Genomic DNA, 21,687 nt, shown 5'->3' with positions numbered 1-21,687 from the left:
GAAAGCTATCAGGTCCATAGCTTTTGGAGGGCCCAATGCCTCCAAACATTTCTTGTTATCAAATGGAGCCAATCCCATTGGCTGAAGATTGGTCTCTGTGCTGCTGGGACTTCTGAATGTGTTGGTTGAGGAAGGGCTTCAGGAGTGAGAGGAAGCCTTCGAGGAGAAGAAAAAGGGTGAGTATCCTGAGATGGTCCGGGAAGATTGCCAAAGAGAGAAAGATAGGGCAATGGTCCACAGCCTAGAGTGGACCGAGACATCGTTAGATTCACCCTTTTCAGTAATGACTGGAGTGGACTGAGACTTTCTTCGTTCCTGTCAATTTATCATTTGAACAGTTACCTGTCAACCTACTGCTTGCTGTATGCTACATTCCACAAGGACTGTGTCATTTGTTTGTTTGATTTATGTGTCTAATAAAATGCTGATGTTTCCTTTCAATTGTCTTTCTGATATCCTCGCCTCTGCAAATGTTAAAGTGCATTTGCAAATCTTGCACTGGACCAATGCTAGCGTGAAAGTAGCAATGATGCCATCACCACTCCCCCCACGTCACACTCCTAGATGTTGGTGCTAAATGGTCCTTGTACCAGCGAGAGAAGAGTCACATCAAGGAGTGGATTCCTCGGTGCAGACTACCAAGGCACAGGCTGCTCTTTCTGTTCCTGTATCCCTGCAGTCCTGCAGAACATAATGATCCTTCCCCGTTTCTTAATCATTCCTCAGCAAACTCACTGACAACGTTTTCATTCCTTGGGGCAGTTCCACAAAGTCCACTATTTCAGCCACTCCCTGATTTTACAACTCTTCACTAAACAGAAAGCAGAAACGAAACTAGTGCTGCTTAGTTTCACTTGCTGTGTTAAGTTTCTATTACACTGTAATACGAGGAAAAGAAACACAAGGAATGCTGGAAGATTCCAGCTCAGTGATTATAGAGGTTGACTCACTCTCTGGCAAACTTGCTGCTCTTTTTTCAACAGTACCTTCAGTAACTTATCCCTCTTAAGGTCCAAAAATTCTTGGAGACTCCTTCTCCTCCAGCCCACAGTGCAGCCACTACTCCAGCCCTCAGCCTCCACTCCGTGGTCAATGGTCCACACCTTCCTGGCTTTTTGTTTTCATGGAAATATCTTTGTGGTTATTTACTTTGCCCGTTGCTATGGGAATAGGCAGCATGTAAATTTGGTGCAGCCTCGTCATTGTCTTGATGGTAGCCAATGATCCCAGCACTGCCTGTGCTGCTGGATGTATGAATTTTCCACAGGGAATGGAATTTTAGCACCATTTTGAGACAGCACAGCACTCCGACAACCCACTCCTCTTAAAGTCCTCTTAAACAGGAGCTACTCAGAATCACAGCCATGTGATGCTATTGCTGCAGTTCTGAACAAGGGGAATGAAACATCAGGCACAAAGAGGGCTCCCCAAATCACGAGAAATCCAATGGGGATCTTGATCAGATGGGCCAATGGGCTGAGGAATGGCCGATGGAGTTTTGTTTAGCTATATCTGAGGTGCTACGTTTTGGACAGGCAAAACAGGCTAGGACTATTACTCTCAATAGTAAGATTCTGCAGAGTATTGTAAGTATTGCTAAACAAACAGGGCTTGGAGTGCAGCTTCGCAGTTCCTTGAGAGTGGAGTCGCAGATAGACATGAGAGTGAAGAAAGCATTTGGTGTGCTTGCCTTTATTGGTCAGTGTGTTGAGTGTAAGAGTTGGAGGTCATGTTGTGGCTATACAGGACATTGGTTTGGCCACTTTTGGAATGCCGTGTGCAGTTCTGGTCTCCCTGCTACAGGAAGGATGTTGTGAAACTTGAAAGAGCTCAGAAAAGATTTACAACCATGTTTTCAAAGTTGAAGGGTTTAAGCAATGGGAAGAGGCTGAATAAGCTGGGCTATTTTCCCTGGGGCATTGGCAACTGAGGGGTGACATTAAAGAGGTTTCTAAAATCATGAGGGATATAGACAGGTAAATAGGCAAGTTCTTTTCCCCAGGGTGGGTGAGTCCAAAACTAGAGGGCATAAGTTAAAGGTGAGAGGGGAAAGATTTAAAAAGGACCTAAGGGGCAACTTTTCCATGCAGAGGATGGTTCATGTTTGAAATGAGCTGCAAGAGGAAGTGTTAGAGTCGGGTACAATGACAACATGTAAAAGGCATCTGAATGGGTATATGAGTGGGAAGTGTTTAGAGGAAAATGGGCCAAATGCTGGCAAATGGGACTAGGTTTATTTCGGATATCTGTTCAGCATGGCGAGTTGGACCAAAGAGTTTATTTCCATGCTGTACATCTCTATGACTCTATGACCTCACATGCATGGTCAAGAATGAAATACATTGCTCAAATCCATCAGGACATGATGTGGCCTGTCCATCACACCCACCTCTCATTCTGTTCGATGCACTACATTCCAATGACTAAACCCATTAACAGTCCCAGATGCTCCCATACCTCACCCTGAGCTGTCCCTTCTGATTCTCTGATGACAGAAACCTCTTTTGTACTGCTGCACCAGCCCTGGGAGCAGAGCAAACAGCACAGCGGTAATGAACTTAATGTGACAGTCATAGGCCCCGGCTTAGATCATGGCACTAAGTGTTAATTGCAGGCAGTGTCTAATGACAGGATCAGCAAGTGTTGAAGGCGCAGGCATGACTGAGCTGTAGCCACATGAGATGGACCATTCGTGTGGTAGTGAGGGTCACAAACAGGGGCTTGGCTGTGGACATTAATGTGGTAATTGTATGAGTGACCACTGATTAAAATACTCATGGAGATGCTGAATACATTTTCCTGTCCCATGTCATTATCAAGGAGCATGGAGGAGTTCATCTCCAAATTGACAGAGGGGTTTCTGTGGGGTTCGTATCTTTCCACTGAACTGATTGTTACAAGTGGGAATAGCCAAACCCCTCTTGTAATTAAACTGAAACACAAGCCCCAATCTGTTATGACAGGAGTAGCGTTCCCCTCTAATAATTACCCCCCAAACATCCAGAGAAGCTCATCTTTCCCCTCATAATCTATTAAAAGAGCAGTTAAAAGAAAGAAAATCCCTAATTTCCACTTTACAAGTAACAAACAACTTATTTATTTAACCCAACAATGAACACATTAACAAAATTACTAACAAACCACCTATTCCTCCTTAGACTGCTAACTATTCCCTAACTGGTCTAAATTCTCCAGGAATGCTGTTTAAATAAAGACAAGTCCCACTATTATAAATCCAATTAATAAGAAGCAATAAATTATAACCTAATCTCTCCAAATTTGCATGGATTGTTTTCTGAAATCCTCTGCCGTCTCCGATCTCTTCACAAATACCTTTCTTTCGCTAATTCTGCTGTCAGGATTGTTCTATTTCTACAATTTCTTCCATGATGACCTTCTCTGAGAGCTGAATGGTGCTTAATTTGGCGCAGTTGGCTCTCTCTGAGTTTTCCAAATGCCCTCATCTTATATACCCGTAATGACAGAATGAAATCCTTATGATACAATTGGTTTCAGGTTGCCAGCACCATCAGGTTTAAATTCAATTGGCTTTGAGTCGCTGAGTTTGGTTTTGAATTAATTGTCCCAATTCAAACTCATTGTCACAGCATCAAAACAAGACTGCCGTTTTGCCTGCCACCTATAAGGTTTCTTTTGATGCACTTGTTTCACTTTTTTGAGGCATTCTGTACTGGCGACTTCAACTGCTGCTCGCAGAAGACATACATTTACAGACAAAGCACCGACCTCTGAAAGGAACCACACATTTCAGTGTCCTGCCTTCCACCTCACAATCACTCTACCCAACTTCGTAACATGATCTGTGCCTTGCAAACCCAGAGGCCATTGTCACTGCCACCTAATATCTACTGTGGCTGGAAAAGCAGCATTTCCAAATTACTGGGTCAAACACTTCCAATAAGGCCCAGCAGTGTGATAGAGCCAAACTTTGTACTCTGTAAATCATCAACCATCATAACCATCAGTCACGGAAAGGCTCTTTAACAAGTGATGACTCACTTTTTCAGTTTCAATTCCCTATCCCGAGTACACGTTGGAAAAGATCACTTGACATGAAAGGTTATGAAGGGTGTGCTTGGTGTGTGTATGTATATAAATATGCTTGTTTGTCATGAATAACATGATATTGATCATCCAGCCGTTCAGACAGCAGAAGGAAAAGTAAACAAGCAGCCAGCGTATTTGTTTGGTTCATCATGGGGTAAGTGAGATCTTTATGGGAGCACAGTGCTATCCCTCCTCTCTCTGAAACATTGTGGTGTGGGTTCAAATCAGGAGAAATGAGAAGGAATCTGGGTGAGCAAAGGGAAAATGGCCAATCCTGATCACGATATTTCAATGTGGGGGATTTGGAAACACTTACATTGCAAGTTCCCTGTTTTGCCATTAATCATTTCAAGGAGCACAGTTAATCATTCTTTTCCCTCCCAAAGTTAAGTAATATAAGCTAAGTTCATGCAACATGGCCTCTTAATTTAATCTTTTAAATGCTGGTGTTCCTGATGACACTATATCTGCAAGAGCAGTAAATCAGTCGTGAGGATTGATGATAAAACTTTAATATATCAGTTCAATGGGATCTGAGCAAAGCACTGTGCAACTGAACCATCAATTCCTTATTATGGATCCAGTCCATTTGCTCTCATGGCCCAAATTCTCTGAGAAACAGCAGTCACAATGGGATTGCAACTCCTACCTTTCCTACCTGCACATCTCTGGTTGGGCATATCAAGCCTGGTGACTTCAGGAATACATAGCGTACCTCATAGTTCTTGGTCATCAGCACTTTCGGGAATGAGTGCACAGGTGAACAAATGAGTGAATGTGCTTGAGTGTAAGAGACCAGGGTGGCAGAGGTAATTGGATAACTGTGCCTTGTGACAGGCTAAGAGGGTAGCTGCTGGTTAAGGCAGTAGACAGATATTGTGTCTGGTTAGGTCAGGTTGGGGAATGGCAAAGGCCGTCAAAATAAAACATCAGTGAGTCAAGAGAGAGTCAGGTGATCATGTGGTATCTAGGGATGGTTGGGGAAATAAGGGGGAGCCTCTTAACCTGTTGTAATATTTGAATGTGGGTGAACAGCTCTGAAATCCTTCAGTCCAGCCTCATGCAAATCAAGAAACATTTGAGGCCTCTGTCCAGATCTGTGGTGTACGTCATTAGCCACATCCCACGAATCATAGGTCATTGCATTACCTTCTGACTCCTAGTCCCAACAAATGGCCAACTCCTATAACAAGGTTATCTCCATTTCATAGCACTCTTGTTTTGCTAATTATCTTTTTATGGATCCTTATCACATACTTCTTAGAAATCTGTTCAACTGTCTGTAAACATTCCCCTGTTCAATATTGTTATAATCTCCTCAGACCCTGCAACTCTTTAAGGAGAAATTTGAACATCCATTTGTATTGACAATCAAGAGAAAGTTAATTAGAAAAGAGCTGCCGATCTGGTTATGTCATAAGCTAGTAGATCTGAATTGGAAGACACAACCATACGTGTCTGACAACCAGTGATATAGCTGAATTTGATTGAATTCAAACCTTGTCTAATGGAAAAGTGTACAAATGACAGGTATTACACATGGGATATTAGCAAAAATTCACTTGTAATTTAGGATTGACAGCCACTAGCAAAATCTATTTATTGATACAATATACTGCCTTGTTCAATATCATTACTCTCTTCTCTAGTATTCCCAAAGGTCCAGTTTAGAAAGTAATTCCAAAGATCAAATTAAAATGGACAAGTTGAGTTGCAGATATGATAGATTTGTGAAAGATTTTATCTCTTGCAGTGACACACAGAAGGATTTGCTGAAAGTGAAGCTCAACCAGCTTCAATGTCACTTCACATGGACTCCACAGAAAGAAAACATCAACTTGGATGATCTGAAACAAAGATTAGAAGATTCAGTACAACTTGATGTGAAATACCAAGACAGGTCTTATAACCAACTAGCTTTTGTAAACTGCCTGCAAGGAAACTGTGAAGAGGCAATTCAGAATTTAAAGGAAGCTGAAAAGATTCTGAGGGAGAAACATGAAAATGAATTTGAGAAAAGAATCATTGTCACCTATGGAAACTATGCCTGGGTTTATTATCACATGGACCGACTGGAAGACGCTCAGTCCTACCTCGACAAGCTGGAGACGGTCTGTAAACTATTTCCTGAAGCCTCTCAGTTTACAGCAATGATACCCGAGGTTTATGGGGAGAAGGGTTGGTCACTGTTGATTTCTGCTGCTCAATATTATGAAGAAGCAAAGGAATGTTTTAAAAAGGCCCTGCAGAAAGATCCTGACAACATTGAGTGGAATGTTGGCTATGCCACTGTTCTGTCTCGTCTGAAATGGTTTTCTGCTACCCCAGAGATTTCTGGGCCCATGGAATCAGTGATGTGGTTCAGACGTGTGCTGGAGCTTGACCCTGATCATGCTGAAGCCATGGTGCTGTTAGCTTTAAACCTACAGGAGCTCAGTCAAGAGGAGGAAGCATTCACATTGGTGGAGCGAGCATTGCAGAAGTCCCCTGATCACCCATATGTGCTTCGTTATGTGGCAAAGTTTTACAGAAAAAGAGGAGATGTAGAAAAAGCCGTCAAGTTGTTAGAAAGAGCATTGGAAATTACACCAAGCTCATCTTTTTTGTACCATCAAATAGGTCAGTGCCACCAAAATAAATTATTTGCACTGCTAAAAGATCCAGGAAGCAAAATTCCTGAAAGTTCTGTTTTTCAAGAGAAAGAAGCATTGATTAAAAAATGCAAGCAGTATTTTGGGAAGTCATTTGAACTGAAGCCATCTTTTATATCTGCAAAGTTGGCTTTTGCGACTATGTGCTCAATAAATAAGGAATATTGTAAAGCCAAAGAAATCTATAGTAATCTACTTAAGTTTCAACCAATTTGTCCAGAAGATAAACAAGAAGTATATTACAAGGTTGGGCAATTCGAACTGCATACTCAAGAAGAATCAAATGCTATCATACATTTTCTAGAAGGATTTTCAATCAAACGTAACTTAAAGCTACAAAAGAATTTTCGCACCAACTTGGAGAAGATAGCGAAAACGCGACTTCAGAATAACCCAGGTGACATTAAGGCTTTGTACATTCTTGGGGTCATGTATCTGCTGGATGGGGAGGAGTCTGGAATTAGTCAATACTTTGCGGGGATCAATCTCCAAGAACTTTTCAATGGAGAATAGCGATCTGCTCTCCTTGAATTACAGCTTTCTCCTGGGATCAACAATGACTTGCCGAACAAATATTTTTGAAAAATGATTGATTTGATTTGATTTAAGTACGGTCAAAAGTTTTGTTTTGTATGCAGTATATGCAGATCATAACGTACAAAGATCAAAAGGTGATTGAACAGAGTGGGACACACAAAGTTGTGGCTGTAAAGAATGTGAACAACAAATAAGATGAGAACATTGTTAGTAATTTTTGCACATTTAGAATTGAGGTTTAACATTGCAGAATTATTGAGAAATGTGAGAATAAGATCTGCATGTAGAGAGCTCGCAAAGAATCACCCTGTGACAGCACCATCTTGGATGGACATTTTCTGGTAAGTGGGTTGATCAGGTACCTTCCTAAAATTCTAGGCATACACAACATTACGTGCTTGTTGCTTGACAGACACTGTTAAAGTGACTGTCAGGACCCTTACATTACTGAATGTGGCAGCTCACAGGTTTGAAAAGGGGGTGTGTTTTGCTTTCCTCTGACAGTTCTATGCTACAAAAGAACTATTGGCATGGAAGAGTGCCTGCACGTTTCTGAGGGTGCCCTGAGAGGAAACTCCTCTCTGAAAGCTGGGGCTCTCTTTCGTTAAAAGAAAGGAAGGGCCCAAGTGGCAATCTGTGTGAAATTGTCATTCGTCAAACAGTTCACCTCAATACAACTGAAAACACCACTGGCCTAATTACAATCTGAGCACGTGACTGATCCTCTTTCGATGGTAATGATGTGGTAATAACAATATCCAATCCCCTCCCTAGAGACTGTAATAAAACCCCTCTGCCTCCCAACCTTTCACTGTTGCTTCTTCACAGAAACGATTCCCCATTGGTGTTCCCCAATGTGACAGGCAAGATGAGGCCAACAGTCACTGAAGATCCTTCAAGTAAACCAACAGCTCGATTCTGTGTCTCTGAGGATTTGCTGATGGGTGATGGGACTCCACTCTAGAGAGTTCACTCAGATCTCAGTCTCTGTCACTGGGAGCCTCCCAGTCCTGGAAGTTGTCAGCTTCATCAACCCTTCAACAAAACCACCTGATTAGTCCTCATTGACCAACACAGTGCGGCTTGGGCTTTCCCCGGGGATATGGGACACTTTCTTCAGACTGTTGCTGTCTGGGTGAAGGGTAAAGCAGGAACAGCGGGGGCAGGGGAGGATAGAAGATAGAAAAATGGGTTCATAAAACACAATGGCTGCAGATATTGATTTTCTAAATTGATTTCAATTGTAATTGTATTATCAGGAATTGTATGCTCAAAATAACCAATAAAATCATAGCTAACATTCCATTTGTGTTGTCAATCTGACTGAATGAAAACGGTTAATGTGATGCAATAACCCATTAACTGCATTAACCCATAACTGGGATTAATTTAGAAAATATATTTTCTAGCAATCTGTCAGGTTACCTGTTATCTGTCGCCATTTGGGAAACTATCACAGTTTCTTCTGGCCAACCCAGACCAACTTGTCTAAAAGCTGTGAATGGAATTGTTTATCATCTTGGCCAAAGACAACGTTGTAAAGTGACAAATGCTGTGGTGACATAAAGGGTTCAGAATCAGTAAAACCTCATCATTACACACACTGATTCTATCGACGCAAGCCCCACTTGTCATTAATACTTGTCTTCTGCAACTTAGAGTGCAATGATCCCGCTGATGGAGATGGGTTCTATCTCTGTTTGCACTTTTGGCATTTTTTTAAGAGACAACGTAAAATTATTTGAAACTTTTGATATCTATCAGTAATAGACTCCCCGCTGCTGTTGAGGGCCAGAAATTTTAAAATGTAAAATAATCATCAATTCTGAAATGGAAATAAAGAATTTGCCATAAGATTGAACAGGTGGTCTTTCCTTCTTATTCAAAATATAAAAAGAAAATCCAATCACAATGTAAATTCCAAACTAAACAAAATGCAGCAATAAGTAGCAACAAGGAGTTTGGAGTTCACAGCACTTTTATAGACAGCTTCACTTTCTTTTCTTGGTCGTCCTCAGCCCCTTTTCTTTGTTCTATTTCTTCCACTGCTTTCTGTCCATTCTTCCTCTCACCAGATCTTTCTCTTTATTATCGTTTGTGTGAAAAGTGCTTCTGATTTCACTTCCACCGAGACAGGTCCTCATTTTAAGATTCATCGCCTCTGTTCTGCATCACTTAGCCCAGCATCCAGCTCATCGGGTTCAATTCTATTGAATTCTGTTTACATTTTAACTTTTAAATTAGATTTACCCTCAGCTTACTAAACTCAGGTACACGTCAAACAAAATCATTCAACCTGTCCTTGTGATTAAATCTTTCGACCCTTGGAATCATTCTATATTCTGGGTCTTCAGTGCAAGTTAGGGTCGGTGGTGATGGGGTTGGTGGGGGGATGTGTAAAAGTAGTGAGGGTTTACTCCAGATGTAAAAGATGTTGGTGAGATGTCATCAAGAGAGCTGCTTGCTCTTTGAGTCTCCTCTTGTAAGGAGGAGCTGTCTGGTATTGGAGAAGTTTCACTTGACAGTTCCTGGGAGAGCGGGGTTATCACGTGAGTATAGGTTGAACAGATTGGGCCTGTACTCATTGGAGTTTTGAAAATTAAGAGGCAATCTTATTAAATAATTTATGATTCTGAGGGACTGTGATAGAGTAGATGTTGAAAGATGGCTCATCTCAAGCGGAAATCTAGAAGCAGGAGAACCATATCAGAACAAACAGTCTCCAATTTAAATGAAAATGAAGAGGAGTTTCTTCTTCGGGCTGATCACTGTCTTTACAACTCTCTCCTTCAAAGAGTGATGCAGAGCTGGATCAATGAATATATTAATTGGGTCTACGAGGGAGGGAGAAAAATGAAGTGGCAGCCATGATCAGTTCAGCCATCTCCTTTTGGGATGATGGAGCAGGCTTCAAGAACCACACAGCCTATTCCTTCGCCTTCTTGTTCTAGTTCAGTTTTAAATTGTTGCAATCACTTGGAAATTCTGCTTCCAGGTGTTATGTGTAGTATACAGATTACATGGGGTATTCCAATAGCACCAGTGCTTGGCCTGTTCCATGTCAATAAATTACCAGAAGAGGTTCTGAACCAGCTGATAGGCCCCTCACTAACTTGCGGACTGGGCCTAATGCCTGTTCTGGAAACTGTCAGGGACACGTGAAAACAGGCAAACAAGCATGCTGACAAATTCACTTTAGGTTCCTATGTTACATGCTTTACAATGTGAGGAAGTTGATAAATATTTCCCATATTATGCACAGGAAACGGTGCCAGAGTGCTTCCAGAGTTACTTCCCTCGTGCTGAATGCATGTTGGTGTCTATTGGTATGTTCCTCATATACAATCTCACTTTTTAAAAAAGCCGAACCATCAGATATAATTGAATGACAAGGTTTCACATTTTAAAACATTTCCTTTAGCAAATTTAGACAGTAGTGTGTCTGACTCCAGATCAGAGGGTTGCATGTTCAAATCACGTCAGGCTCATGTGCTTAATGAAAGCTCAACTTCCTGGATTTTGACAGCGGAATGTCACAGTGGGATTGTGCTGGACCCATAACTCAGAGGTCAATGGATTGAAATCACCCTCCCACGTGCTAGTGAGGGTAAGAGCAGGAGGATGTGGCAGATGAATGTGAGGCTAAAGAATTGGTGCAGGGGGCAGGGATTCAGATTCCAGTATCATTGGGATCTTTCCTGGGGCAGAGGTGGCCTGATCAAGAGGGACAGGCTGCACCTGAATGGAGGGGGACCAATATCCTGGCGGGAAGATTTGCTAGTACTGCAAGGCAGGGTTTATGGTAGATGGGTTGGGGCCCTCAACAGCAAGGAGGCAAGTGTGAGGCTGGAAGGAGATACAGTAATCAGTTGGAAGAGGACAGGAAGCAAAGAATGCCTGTTGGATTAAATTGCATCTATATCAATGCAACAGGGCAGACAGATAAGGTCAATGAACTCAGAGTGTGGAGAGATATATAGGGCTGGGATATTCTAGGCAGTATAGAAACTTGGTTAAGAGAGGGGCAGGACTGGCAGCTTGATGTATCGGGGTACAAGTGCTTTAGGCAGGAAAGAGAGGAGGGGAAGTTGCATTTTTGATCAAAGGGATTATCACAGCAGTAGTCAGAGATGAAACAACTGAGAGATCATCCAGCAAGGCTTTGTGGACAGAGCTAAGAAATAAGAATGGGATGGTAGTGTGATTGGGGTTGTCCTATAGACCTCCCAATAGCCAATGCGAATTAGAAATAAACAAATGCACAGGGAGATTGTGGAGACTTGCAGGAGAAATAGGGTTGTCACAGTGGGAGATTTTAATTTTCCAAACATAGACTGTGACCTCCATTTTGTAAGGGCTTAGATGGGGTAGACTTTGTTAAATCTGTCCAGGAAAGTTTCCTCAAGAACTATATAGAGGATCCTACTCAGATGGGGGCAAAATTGAACCTACTGTTGGGAAATAGCGCAGGACTGGTGACTGAAGTGACAATGGGCAAGCACTTTGAGACCAGTGACCATAGTTCTATTAATTTTAAAATATTTATGGAGAAAGACAAAACTGGCCCACAGGTTCAAGTTCTAAGTTGGGGCAAGTTGAATTTTGATGGAATTAGACAGGAGTTTGCATCGGTTGATTGGAGTTTAAAGGCAAAGGGACCTCTGGTAAGTGGGAAGCCTTTATAAGTGTGATAGCTGGAGTTCAAAGTCTATATGTTCCTGTGTGGGTGAAGGGCAAGGTTGGCAGGAGTAGGGAAACTTAGATGACAAGAGATATTGAGGCTTTGGCCAGAAAAAGGAAGGAAGCATGGGTCAGGAACAGGCAGCTGAGATCAGGGGATTCCTGGAGTTATATAGATTATCGGATATATCCAAGAACCCTGCAAGGAGCCAGAGAAGAAATTGCCGGGGCCCTGGCTGATATATTTGCATCATCATTAGCCAAGGGGAGGTCCCAGAAGGCTGGACGGTAGTGAATGTTGTGCCCTTCTTCAAAGAAGGTTGGGAAGAAAAATCTGGGAATTATACACCAGTAAGCTTAACATCTGTGGTAGGTAAGTTACTGGAGGAGATTCTGAGCGATAAGATATACATGCATTTAGAAAGACGAGGATTGATTAGGAGTAGTCAGCATGGCTTTGTGTATGGAGATCATGCTTCACAAATTTGTTAAGAGTTTTCTTATGAAATGACTAGGAAGGTTGCTGAGGGCAGGGTGGTAGATGTAGTCTATATGGAATTCAATAATCCATATACGTCCAGTAGAGGGACTTTGGAGTTCAGGTGCGCAGTTCTCTGAAAGTGCAGTCACAGATTGGCAAGGTAGTGTAGAAAGCTTTTGGCACACTGGCCTTCATCAGCCAGGGCCCTGAATATAGAAGTTGGGAAGTTATGCCGCAGTTGTACAGAATGTTGGTGAGGTCACACTTGGAATATTGTGTTCAGTTTTTGTCACCTTGCAATAGGAAGGATGTTATTAAACTGGAAGGAGTGCAGAAGAAATGTACAAGGATGTTGCTGGGTCTCGAGGGGCTGAGTTATTGGGAGAGGTTAGAACTTTTTTCTTTAAAGCATAGGACACTGAGGGAGGATCTTATAGAAGTGTATAGATCATGAGAGGCATGGATAGAGCAAAAACACTCAGTCTTCTTCATAGGGTTGGGAATCGAGGACAAGAGTTTAAGGTAAAAGGGTAAAGATTTTTTTTAAAAATTCATTAATAGGATGAGGACATCACTGGCTAGGTAGCATTTATTGCCTATCCCTAATTGTTCAGAGTCAACCACATTGCTGTGGGTCTAGAGTCACATGTAGGCCAGACCAGATAAGGATAGCAGTTTCCTTCCCAATTGGACATTAGTGAACCAAATGGGTTCATCCTGTTGCTCAACAATGAATTCATTGTCATCATTAGATTCTTACTCCCAGATATTTTATTCAATTCAAATCCCACCATCTGCTATGGTGGGATTCAACCTCAGGTCCCCAGAATGTTATTAGGGTCTTAGAATTAACAGTCCAGTGATAATACCACTAGGCCATTGCTTCCCCTATATGGGCATCTGAGGGGCAACTATTTTACACAGAGGGTGACACGCATATGGAATGAGTTGCCAGCTGTATTGGTTGAGGCGACTACATTAACAACATTTAAAGGCATTTAGACGAATACATGGATAGGAGGGTTTTCAAGGATACGTGTCAAGTGCACGGAAATGGAGTTAGCGTGGATGGACATTTGGTTTGCATGGACCCATTTGGTTTGAAGGGCCTGTCTCCATGCTGTTGGTCTCTATGGCTGTAAGAAATTTAATAAACAACTAACACACTTCAGAACTGAGTTTCACAACAAGGCGAAGATTAGAAGCTTCTTATTCCTTATGTCTTCAAAATTCCCATCTTTGCTTCTTCTCTTTGAACAGAAAATAAACTCTGACCAGTATGCCGCTCCCAACGTGCACAAAAAAAGGTTCCTGACCCCAAACATCAACTTTCCTGCTCCTCTGATGTTGCCTGGCCTGCTGTGCTCCTCCAGCTCCAGGCTGTGTCATCTCTGACTCCAACATCTGCATGTCCTTACTATCTCCAAAAAATAGTTTTGTAGGTTTCACAGCAGTAGCCGCTTTTGGGCCTCTCTTTCCTCATACCTCTGTGTATTTGTTTACAAAATACCAGCAACTGCTTATTCTGTGTAAATGTGTGAAAATGGTCACTTGATTTCCATTACATGTTGGTGTCTTTGCCCATGGCAACAAGATCAAACGAGTCTTTTCTGGATAGAAGTTTACAAAGAGCACACCATTCTCCTGTACTGAATACATTGCTCCATCTTAATTTAAAGTGACATTTTAAAATAAACTTTCTTGTCAAGTCCCACACTGGTAACATGGTGTTTCTTACTCCAAAGCATTTTATAAACTCAACGGAACTGTCCCAGGATTTTCCATTTACTCGTAACTTACTTGTCGTAACTGTTTTCCCAATTTGACTTCTAAGCCAGAAACTTACTCCCTATTTCCCTGTGCTTTTATAGGGTGTGTACTTCCCTAAGTTGGCAAGTACATGATACCCAGCTCCAAATGCCCTTGGACCGTAATCCATCCCACTGCCACCTCTGGATCTTATGTTGGTTCCTAACCTTACAAACGTTTTCCATCTTGCTGTTCACTTTTCACGCTCTCTGGGTCTTCAATCTCATAGAAATATCTTTACAGCCTTTCTGTTCACCGAGGTTACCAAATTCTGCAGTTCAACCTCTATGAAAAGTGTCAGCCATAAATTGAATTTTAACCTTGGATCTTATTTTCTTCTCTTTGACAATCTGGTATGTTCATGTAATACTGTACAAACAGGAGACTTAACTGATGTTGAACCTTGAACCTCATCATCTGACAGACTGGGAGTACCAATCGGGTGATGAGAGGAAACTGAACAAATTGTGGAGTACTAACTACTGTCAAGCAGTGACCCTCAAGGTGACACTGGGAAGGATGGGGGCAGGGAATGTGGAGATGATTGGGAAGTCAGTTTTTAAACAAACAGACTTGAAATATTGCACTGCAACTGTGCTTGGTGCTGGGGAGACCACCTGGAGTGTTAGGATCAGTTTTGGTTTTCTTATTTAAGGAAACATGTCGTTTCATTGGAGGCAACTCAGAAGAAGTTAATTAGGATGATCCCGATATGGAGGGATTGTCTTACAAAGGATGAACGTGTTGATATTCAACTCACTGGATTTAGAAGAATGAAAGTTGATCTCACTGAGACACATCGGATTCTTAACGGGATAAATGGTGAAATTGTATGGGAGAGTTTAGGACCAGAAGGCTTCACTCAGAATAAAGGGACACTAATTTAAGACTGAGATGAGGAGGAATTTCTTCTCTTAAAGGGTTGAGTGTCCTTAGAACTCCATACCACAGAGAGTTGTGAGGGTAGATTCTTTGAGTACATTTAAGGTTGAGACAGATAGACTATTGATCTATAGGGGAATCAAGGGCTATGATGAAAGAGCAGGAAAGTGAACATGAGGAACGTTGGATCTGCCGTGATCCTACTGAAAGGTGGATGGGGCTTGAAGCGCCAAGTGGCCTACTCTTGCTCCTATTTCTGATGGCCTTATGAACTATGGGTTCATGGCCTGACTGTGCCCAACAGTAGGCAGACACTATATGCAAATGCATTGCTTCTTCTTCAATTACTTGATAATAGAGTGATCCAAGCTAGGCCCATGTTTGACTGCTCAGCAGGGTCCAGTGTAGGGGAGTGGGGTGGGGGGAGCAGGGTAGGGGAATGAGGATAGGGAAGTGGGGATAGGGGAGTGAGGATAGGCCAATGGGAATAGGGAAGTGGGAGCTGAGCAATGTTATGCTACCACTGTGGTACATAAACTCTTCTTAAACATAGATATTTATAATCAACTGTTCAGGCATGTTGAAACACCATGTCCAAGGTAGGTGAAATTTGCACAGGCACTTTCTTGCCCAGGATTAAGGAGTGCAGCATACCAGTGCAGCATAAGAGCTGTTATCCTTGTGGTTTGTCTTTGCTGAGTCTAAGAGTCCATCTAATTGTTAATACTAGACCATAAACCATGAGTTATTCTGAGCAAGAAGGCACTTGTCTCATACAACAAGGTATAGTTCATTGCAAAGATAGGGGTGGCACAGTGGCTCAGCATGCAGGTTAAGTGGATTAGTCATGCTAAATTTCTCATCGTGTCCAAGGATGAGCAGGCTGGGTGTGGATAGCCATGGGGAATGCAGAGTTACAGGGATAGGGTGGTGGGTATGGGTCTGGGAAGGATGCTCTTTGGAGGATCGGTGCAGATGTGATGGGCTGAATGGTCTGCTCCCGCACTGTAGGGATCCTATGAAAGCTGCAGACTCAACTAACATTAACTAGTTCTTTTCTAATTAAATAGAAACATAGAAAATAGGAGCAGGTGTAGGCCATTCAACTCCAAGAGCCTGCTGTGTTGTTCAACGTGATCATGTCTGATCGTTGAGCTCAATACCCTAATCTCAAAATCCCCCCACGTCACTTGAACCCTTTAGTCACAAGATCTGTCTCCTTCTTGAAAACACAATGTTTTGGCCACAACTACTTTCCATGGTGTGAATCCCAAAGGCTCACCACTCTCTGGATGAAGAAATTTCTCCTCATCTCAGTCCTAAAAGGCTTAGCTTTATCTCTGAATCATATTCCATGGTTGTGGACTCCCCCACCATCAGAAACATCCTTCCTGTATCTGACCTGTGTAGTCCTGTTAGCACTTTTTAAGTTTCTATAAAATGTCCCCATCATTCTTCTAAACTCCAGTGAATGCTATCCTAACTGACTCAATCTCTCCTCATACACCAGTCCTGCCATCCCAGGAATCAATTTGGTAAATCTTTGCTGCATTCTCTCCATAGCAAGAACGAATTTCCTCAGTTAAGGATATCTAAGCTGTACATAATATTCCAGATATGGCCTTAACAATGCCCTGAATGATTGCACTAGAAAATCTGTGTTCCTCACTCATGCCTGGTCTCTCCAACAAGCAGAAATGTTCCTTCCTATATAGCAAGTCTGTGCTCCTTGTAATGTCGCCCTTCAGTCTCCTCTGGTCCAAGGAAAACAACTTCAGGACTGAAAGTGTGTGGATCTTGCCTGGGTTCCAGGCTTTCTTGTAGATTTTTATGGTTATTATATATTGGAAGCATTGGTTTTTTAAAATTTTGAATCATTTTTTGAACATTTTGAAAACCCCAAAAAAAATCACAAAGAAGGAGCAATTTATTTTCAAATCATACTGTGTGGGAGAGGCCTCCCTGTGTTTGTCGAAAGTCAATCTGGAGAAGGATTCTTTTCATGCTTGAAGCATCCTCCTTTAAATTTACATGATAAAACATATGCAAGGAAGGAGAGAGTGTTTCACATATGGAGCTGGCGGAGAGGGCTATACATGGACGGCTCTGGAGAAGGATTCTTTTTCACATCCAGAGGAGGACTTGAGGAGGAATTTCACATGCTTGCACATGCATATTTCCCTAATTTATTTATTTTTTCCTTCTTTTGTTTCCATTGCCAGACTGCCCAATTCCTAGATAACAAAGTGTGGAGCTGGATGAACACAGTAGGCCAAAGAGCATCTCAGGAGCACAAAAGCTGACGTTTCGGGCCTAGACCCTTCATCAGAGCGGGGGATGGGGTGAGGGTTCTGGAATAAATAGGGAGAGAGGGGGAGGCAGACCGAAAATGGATAGGTGGAGAAGAGAGTATAGGTGGGGAGGTGATAGGTCAATCCGGGAGGACGGACAGGTAAAGGGGGCGGGATGAGGTTGGTAGGTAGGAAATGGAGGTGCGGCTTGAGGTGGGAGGAGGGGATAGGTGAGAGGAAGAATAAGTTAGGGAGGCGGGGACAATCTGGGCTGGTTTTGGGATGTAGAGGGGGGAGGGGAGATTTTGAAGCTGGTGAAATCTACATTGATACCATTGGGCTGCAGGGTTCCCAGGCGGAATATGAGTTGCTGTTCCTGCAACCTTCGGGTGGCATCATTATGGCACTGCAGGAGGCCCACAATGGACATGTCATCTAAAGAATGGGAGGGGGAGTGGAAATGGTTCGCGACTGGGAGGTGCAGTTGTTTATTGCGAACCGAGCGGAGGTGTTCTGCAAAGCGGTCCCCAAGCCTCCGCTTGGTTTCCCCAATGTAGAGGTAGCCACACAGTGTACAGTGGATGCAGTATACCATATTGGCAGATGTGCAGGTGAACATCTGCTTAATGTGGAAAGTCCTCTTTGGGCCTGGGGTGGGGGTGAGGGAGGTGGTGTGGAGGCAGATGTAGCACTTCCTGCGGTTGCAGGGGAAAGTGCCAGGTGTGGTGGGGTCGGAGGGAAATGTGGAGCAGACAAGGGAGTCGCGGAGAGAGTGGTCTCTCCACATGGCAGACAAGGGTGGGGTGGGAAAAATGTCTTTGGTGGTGGGGTTGGATTGTAGATGGCGGAAGTGTTGGAGGGTGATGCGTTGTATCCGGAGGTTGGTGGGGTGGCATGTGAGGATTAGGGGGATTCTCTTTTGGCGGTTATGGCGAGGGTGGGGTGTGAGGGATGAGGTGCGGGAAATGTGGGAAACACGGTCGAGGGCATTCTCGACCACTGCAGGGGGTAAGTTCCTGCCCTTGAAGAACGAGGACATCTGGGATGCGCGGGCGTGGAATGCCTCATCCTGGGAGCAGATGCGGCAGAGGTGAATGAATTGGGAATAGGGGATGGAATTTTTGCAGGACGGTGGGTGGGAGGAGGTGTATTCCAGGTAGCTATGGGAGTTGGTGGGCTTGAAATGCACATCGGTTTGTAGGTGGTTACCTGAGACGGAGACAGAAAGGTCCAGGAAGGTAAGGGATGTGTTGGAGATGGTCCAGGTGAACTTGAGGTTGGAGTGGAAAGTGTTGGTGAGGTGGATGAACAGTTCGAGCTCCTCTTGGGAGCATGAGGCGGTGTTGATACAGTCATCAAGGTAACTGAGGAAGATGTAGTTTATGTTTATATATAATACGATATTGAGAGCTTTTCCTTTTTAGACTTGATGTCACTGAGGCATTCAAGAGACATAGAGAATGATGATCTCTAGATTTAGAAAAGTGATTACACAGCAGGATTATTCAGATAGATGGACAAGGTAAAAAGATAGTTCAGATATCTCCTGCAGCTATTCCTCTCTCTAACAGACATTCCACTTTGGAAACTGTTGAAGCAGTTAGTCTCTCAGATGAAAATAAAAGTGACCTTGGGCACTAAGAATGAATCTTGTGTTAAGCAGGGCTTGTCAAGAATTAGTAGAATAATTGTTATCGGGACTCTCTCGCCAGGGGCGCAGGCAGGAGATTCTGCCGCAGCCAGCATGAATCTAAGACAGTATGTTGTTTTCCTGGTGCCAGTGTTTAGGACATCTCAAAACTTTTGAAGCATATTATTAAAGTTGTGAGTGAGATGCCTGACGCTGTTATACACATTGGTAGGAACAACCACAGTAAGGGGAAGAGTTAAAGATTTGCAGACCGAACTCAAGAAGTTAGGTAGAAGGTTAAAAAGAGAGAACATCAAAAGCAATACTCTCTGGTTTTCTTCTGGTGCCAAGATCTAATGAAGGAAGGAATAAAAGGATATGGGAGACAAATCAATGACTGAAGATGTGGTGCAATATGCAAGGATTCTGATTCTTGGATCATTAGCATCTGTTCTGGGGTAGAAAAGATGTGGTCAACAGACCTGAACTGGGAAGAGACCAATATCCTGGCGGGAAGATTTGCTAGTTTCATTTTGGGAGCCTGTAAACTGCTGGGGCACGGGGAGGGAAGTAACAGTGAAAATTGAAAGATAATTAGGATAGATCTGAATCAGAAAAGAGCAAGTTAATTAGAAAAGACAAACAAGAGCAAGTTAGGGAACAAAGTAACTCTGAAGAATTAAAGATAACAAAGTGTGGAGCTGGATGAACACAGCAGGCCCAGCAGCATCTCAGGAGCACAAAAGCTGACGTTTCGGGCCTAGGCCCTTCATCAGAGAGGAGGATGGGGTGAGGGAACTGGAATAAATAGGGAGAGGGGGGAGGTGGACCGAAGATGGAGAGAAAAGAAGATAGGTGGAGAGGAGAGTATAGGTGGGGAGGTAGGGAGGGGATAGGTCAGTCCAGGAAAGACAGACAGGTCAAGGAGGCGGGATGAGATGGTAGGTAGGAAATGGAGGTGCGGCTTGGGGTGGGAGGAAGGGATGGGTGAGAGGAAGAACAGGTTAAGGAAGCGGAGACAGGCTGGGCTGGTTTTGGGATGCAGTGGGTGGAGGGGAAGAGCTGGGCTGGTTGTGTGGTGCAGTGGGGGGAGGGGACGAACTGGGCTGGTTTTAGGATGCAATGGGGGAAGGAGAGATTTTGAAGCTTGTGAAGTCCACATTGATACCATTGGGCTGCAGGGTTCCCAACAGAATATGAGTTGCTGTTCCTGCATCCTTCGGGTGGCATCATTGTGGCACCACAGGAGGCCCATGATGGATATGTCGTCTGAGGAATGGGAGGGGGAGTTAAAATGGTTCGGGACTGGGAGGTGCAGTTGTTTGTGGCGAACCGAGTGGAGGCGTTCTGCAAAGCGATCCCCAAGCCTCCGCTTGGTTTCCCCAATGTAGAGGAAGCCACACCGGGTACAATGGATACAGTATATCACATTGGCAGATGTGCAGGTGAACATCTGCTTGATATGGAAAGTCATCTTGGGGCCTGGGATGGGGGTATCTCTGAAGAATTAAACTGCATTTATCCCAATGCAAGGGGACTTACAAGTAATGTTGATGAACTCAAGGCATCTATCAGTAAATGGAGCTGGAACAACATAGCTATTACAGAAACATGGTTTAGGGAAGGACAGGACTGGCAACTCAATAATCCAGGTTTTAAATGCAATAGGAATGATGAAATGGAGGCAAGAAAGGGCGGTGAATTGCATTTTTGATTAAGGAAAACATTATTATCGTAATTAGAAAGGATGCTTCTGAGTGATCATTCAATGAAAATTTATGGGCTGAAATTAAAAATAAGAAAGGCATGATCACTTTGATTGGATTGTCCAAGAGGCCGCCCCAGTAGTCAGAGGGAAATTGAGGAGCAAATGTGCAGAGAGATCTCAGATATATTTAAAAGTAATGGAGTTGTAATGGGGGCGGATTTTACTTTTCTCGGCATTGCCATAGTGTGAAAGGTTTGGATGGTGAACAATTTGTTCGGTGGGCTCAATAGATTTTTCTTTATCAAGATGTAAATGTTCCTACTAGAGTAGGAGCAAAACTTGATCTTCTCTTGGGAAATAAGGCAAGGCAAGTGACTGAAGTGTTAACAGGGGGACACTTTGAGGTTAGTGCTCATAATTCTATTAGTTTTAAAGTAGTTATGAAAAAGGATAAGCTTTCCATTAAATGTAAAATTCTTAATTGGAGTAAGGCAGATTTTAATGATTTGAGGCAAGAACTTTCAAAAGTTGATTGGAATAGACCATTCGTAGGTAAAGGGACGACTGGCAAGTGGGAGGCTTTCAAAAGTGGCATTATGTTCCTGTTAGAATGGAGGGTAAGGCTGGTAATATTAGGGAACAATGGATGAATAAAGATATTGAGGTTCTGCTCAAGAATAAAAAGGAATCATATATTAGATACAGACACCTAGAATCAAATGAATGTCTCAAAAGTTATAAAGTACGCAGGGGCATTCTCAAGAGGCAGAGCAGAAAAGCAAAGAGGGAATATGAGATAGCTTTGGGCAGATAAGTTTAAGGATAATTCAAAGTCGTTCTACAAGTACATTAAAAGCAAAAGGGCAACAATAGGGAGAGTGGGGTCCCTTAAAGATCAACGAGGTTGGCTTTGTATTGAATCACAGGAGATAGGATAGATATTAAATGAG

At 43.0% G+C, this 21,687-nt stretch overlaps 1 protein-coding gene across 1 annotated transcript; it reads left to right on the top strand.

The window, feature by feature from the left end:
* Positions 1–4,008: 4,008 nt before the first annotated feature.
* LOC125461917 (interferon-induced protein with tetratricopeptide repeats 5-like) lies at positions 4,009–8,924 on the top strand. The gene is made up of 2 exons (XM_048551288.2): positions 4,009–4,222; positions 5,822–8,924. The coding sequence occupies exons 1-2, from the start codon at positions 4,218–4,220 to the stop codon at positions 7,230–7,232; spliced, it is 1,416 nt and encodes a 471-aa protein (XP_048407245.1). The 5' UTR covers positions 4,009–4,217; the 3' UTR covers positions 7,233–8,924.
* The last annotated feature ends 12,763 nt before the right edge of the window (positions 8,925–21,687 follow it).

The sequence above is a fragment of the Stegostoma tigrinum genome, chromosome 20 (genome assembly GCF_030684315.1).
Source record: "Stegostoma tigrinum isolate sSteTig4 chromosome 20, sSteTig4.hap1, whole genome shotgun sequence".
Taxonomy (NCBI): domain Eukaryota; kingdom Metazoa; phylum Chordata; class Chondrichthyes; order Orectolobiformes; family Stegostomatidae; genus Stegostoma; species Stegostoma tigrinum.
The sequence above is the reverse complement of the archived record's forward strand: the minus strand, read 5'-3'. Positions and strand labels throughout refer to the sequence as shown.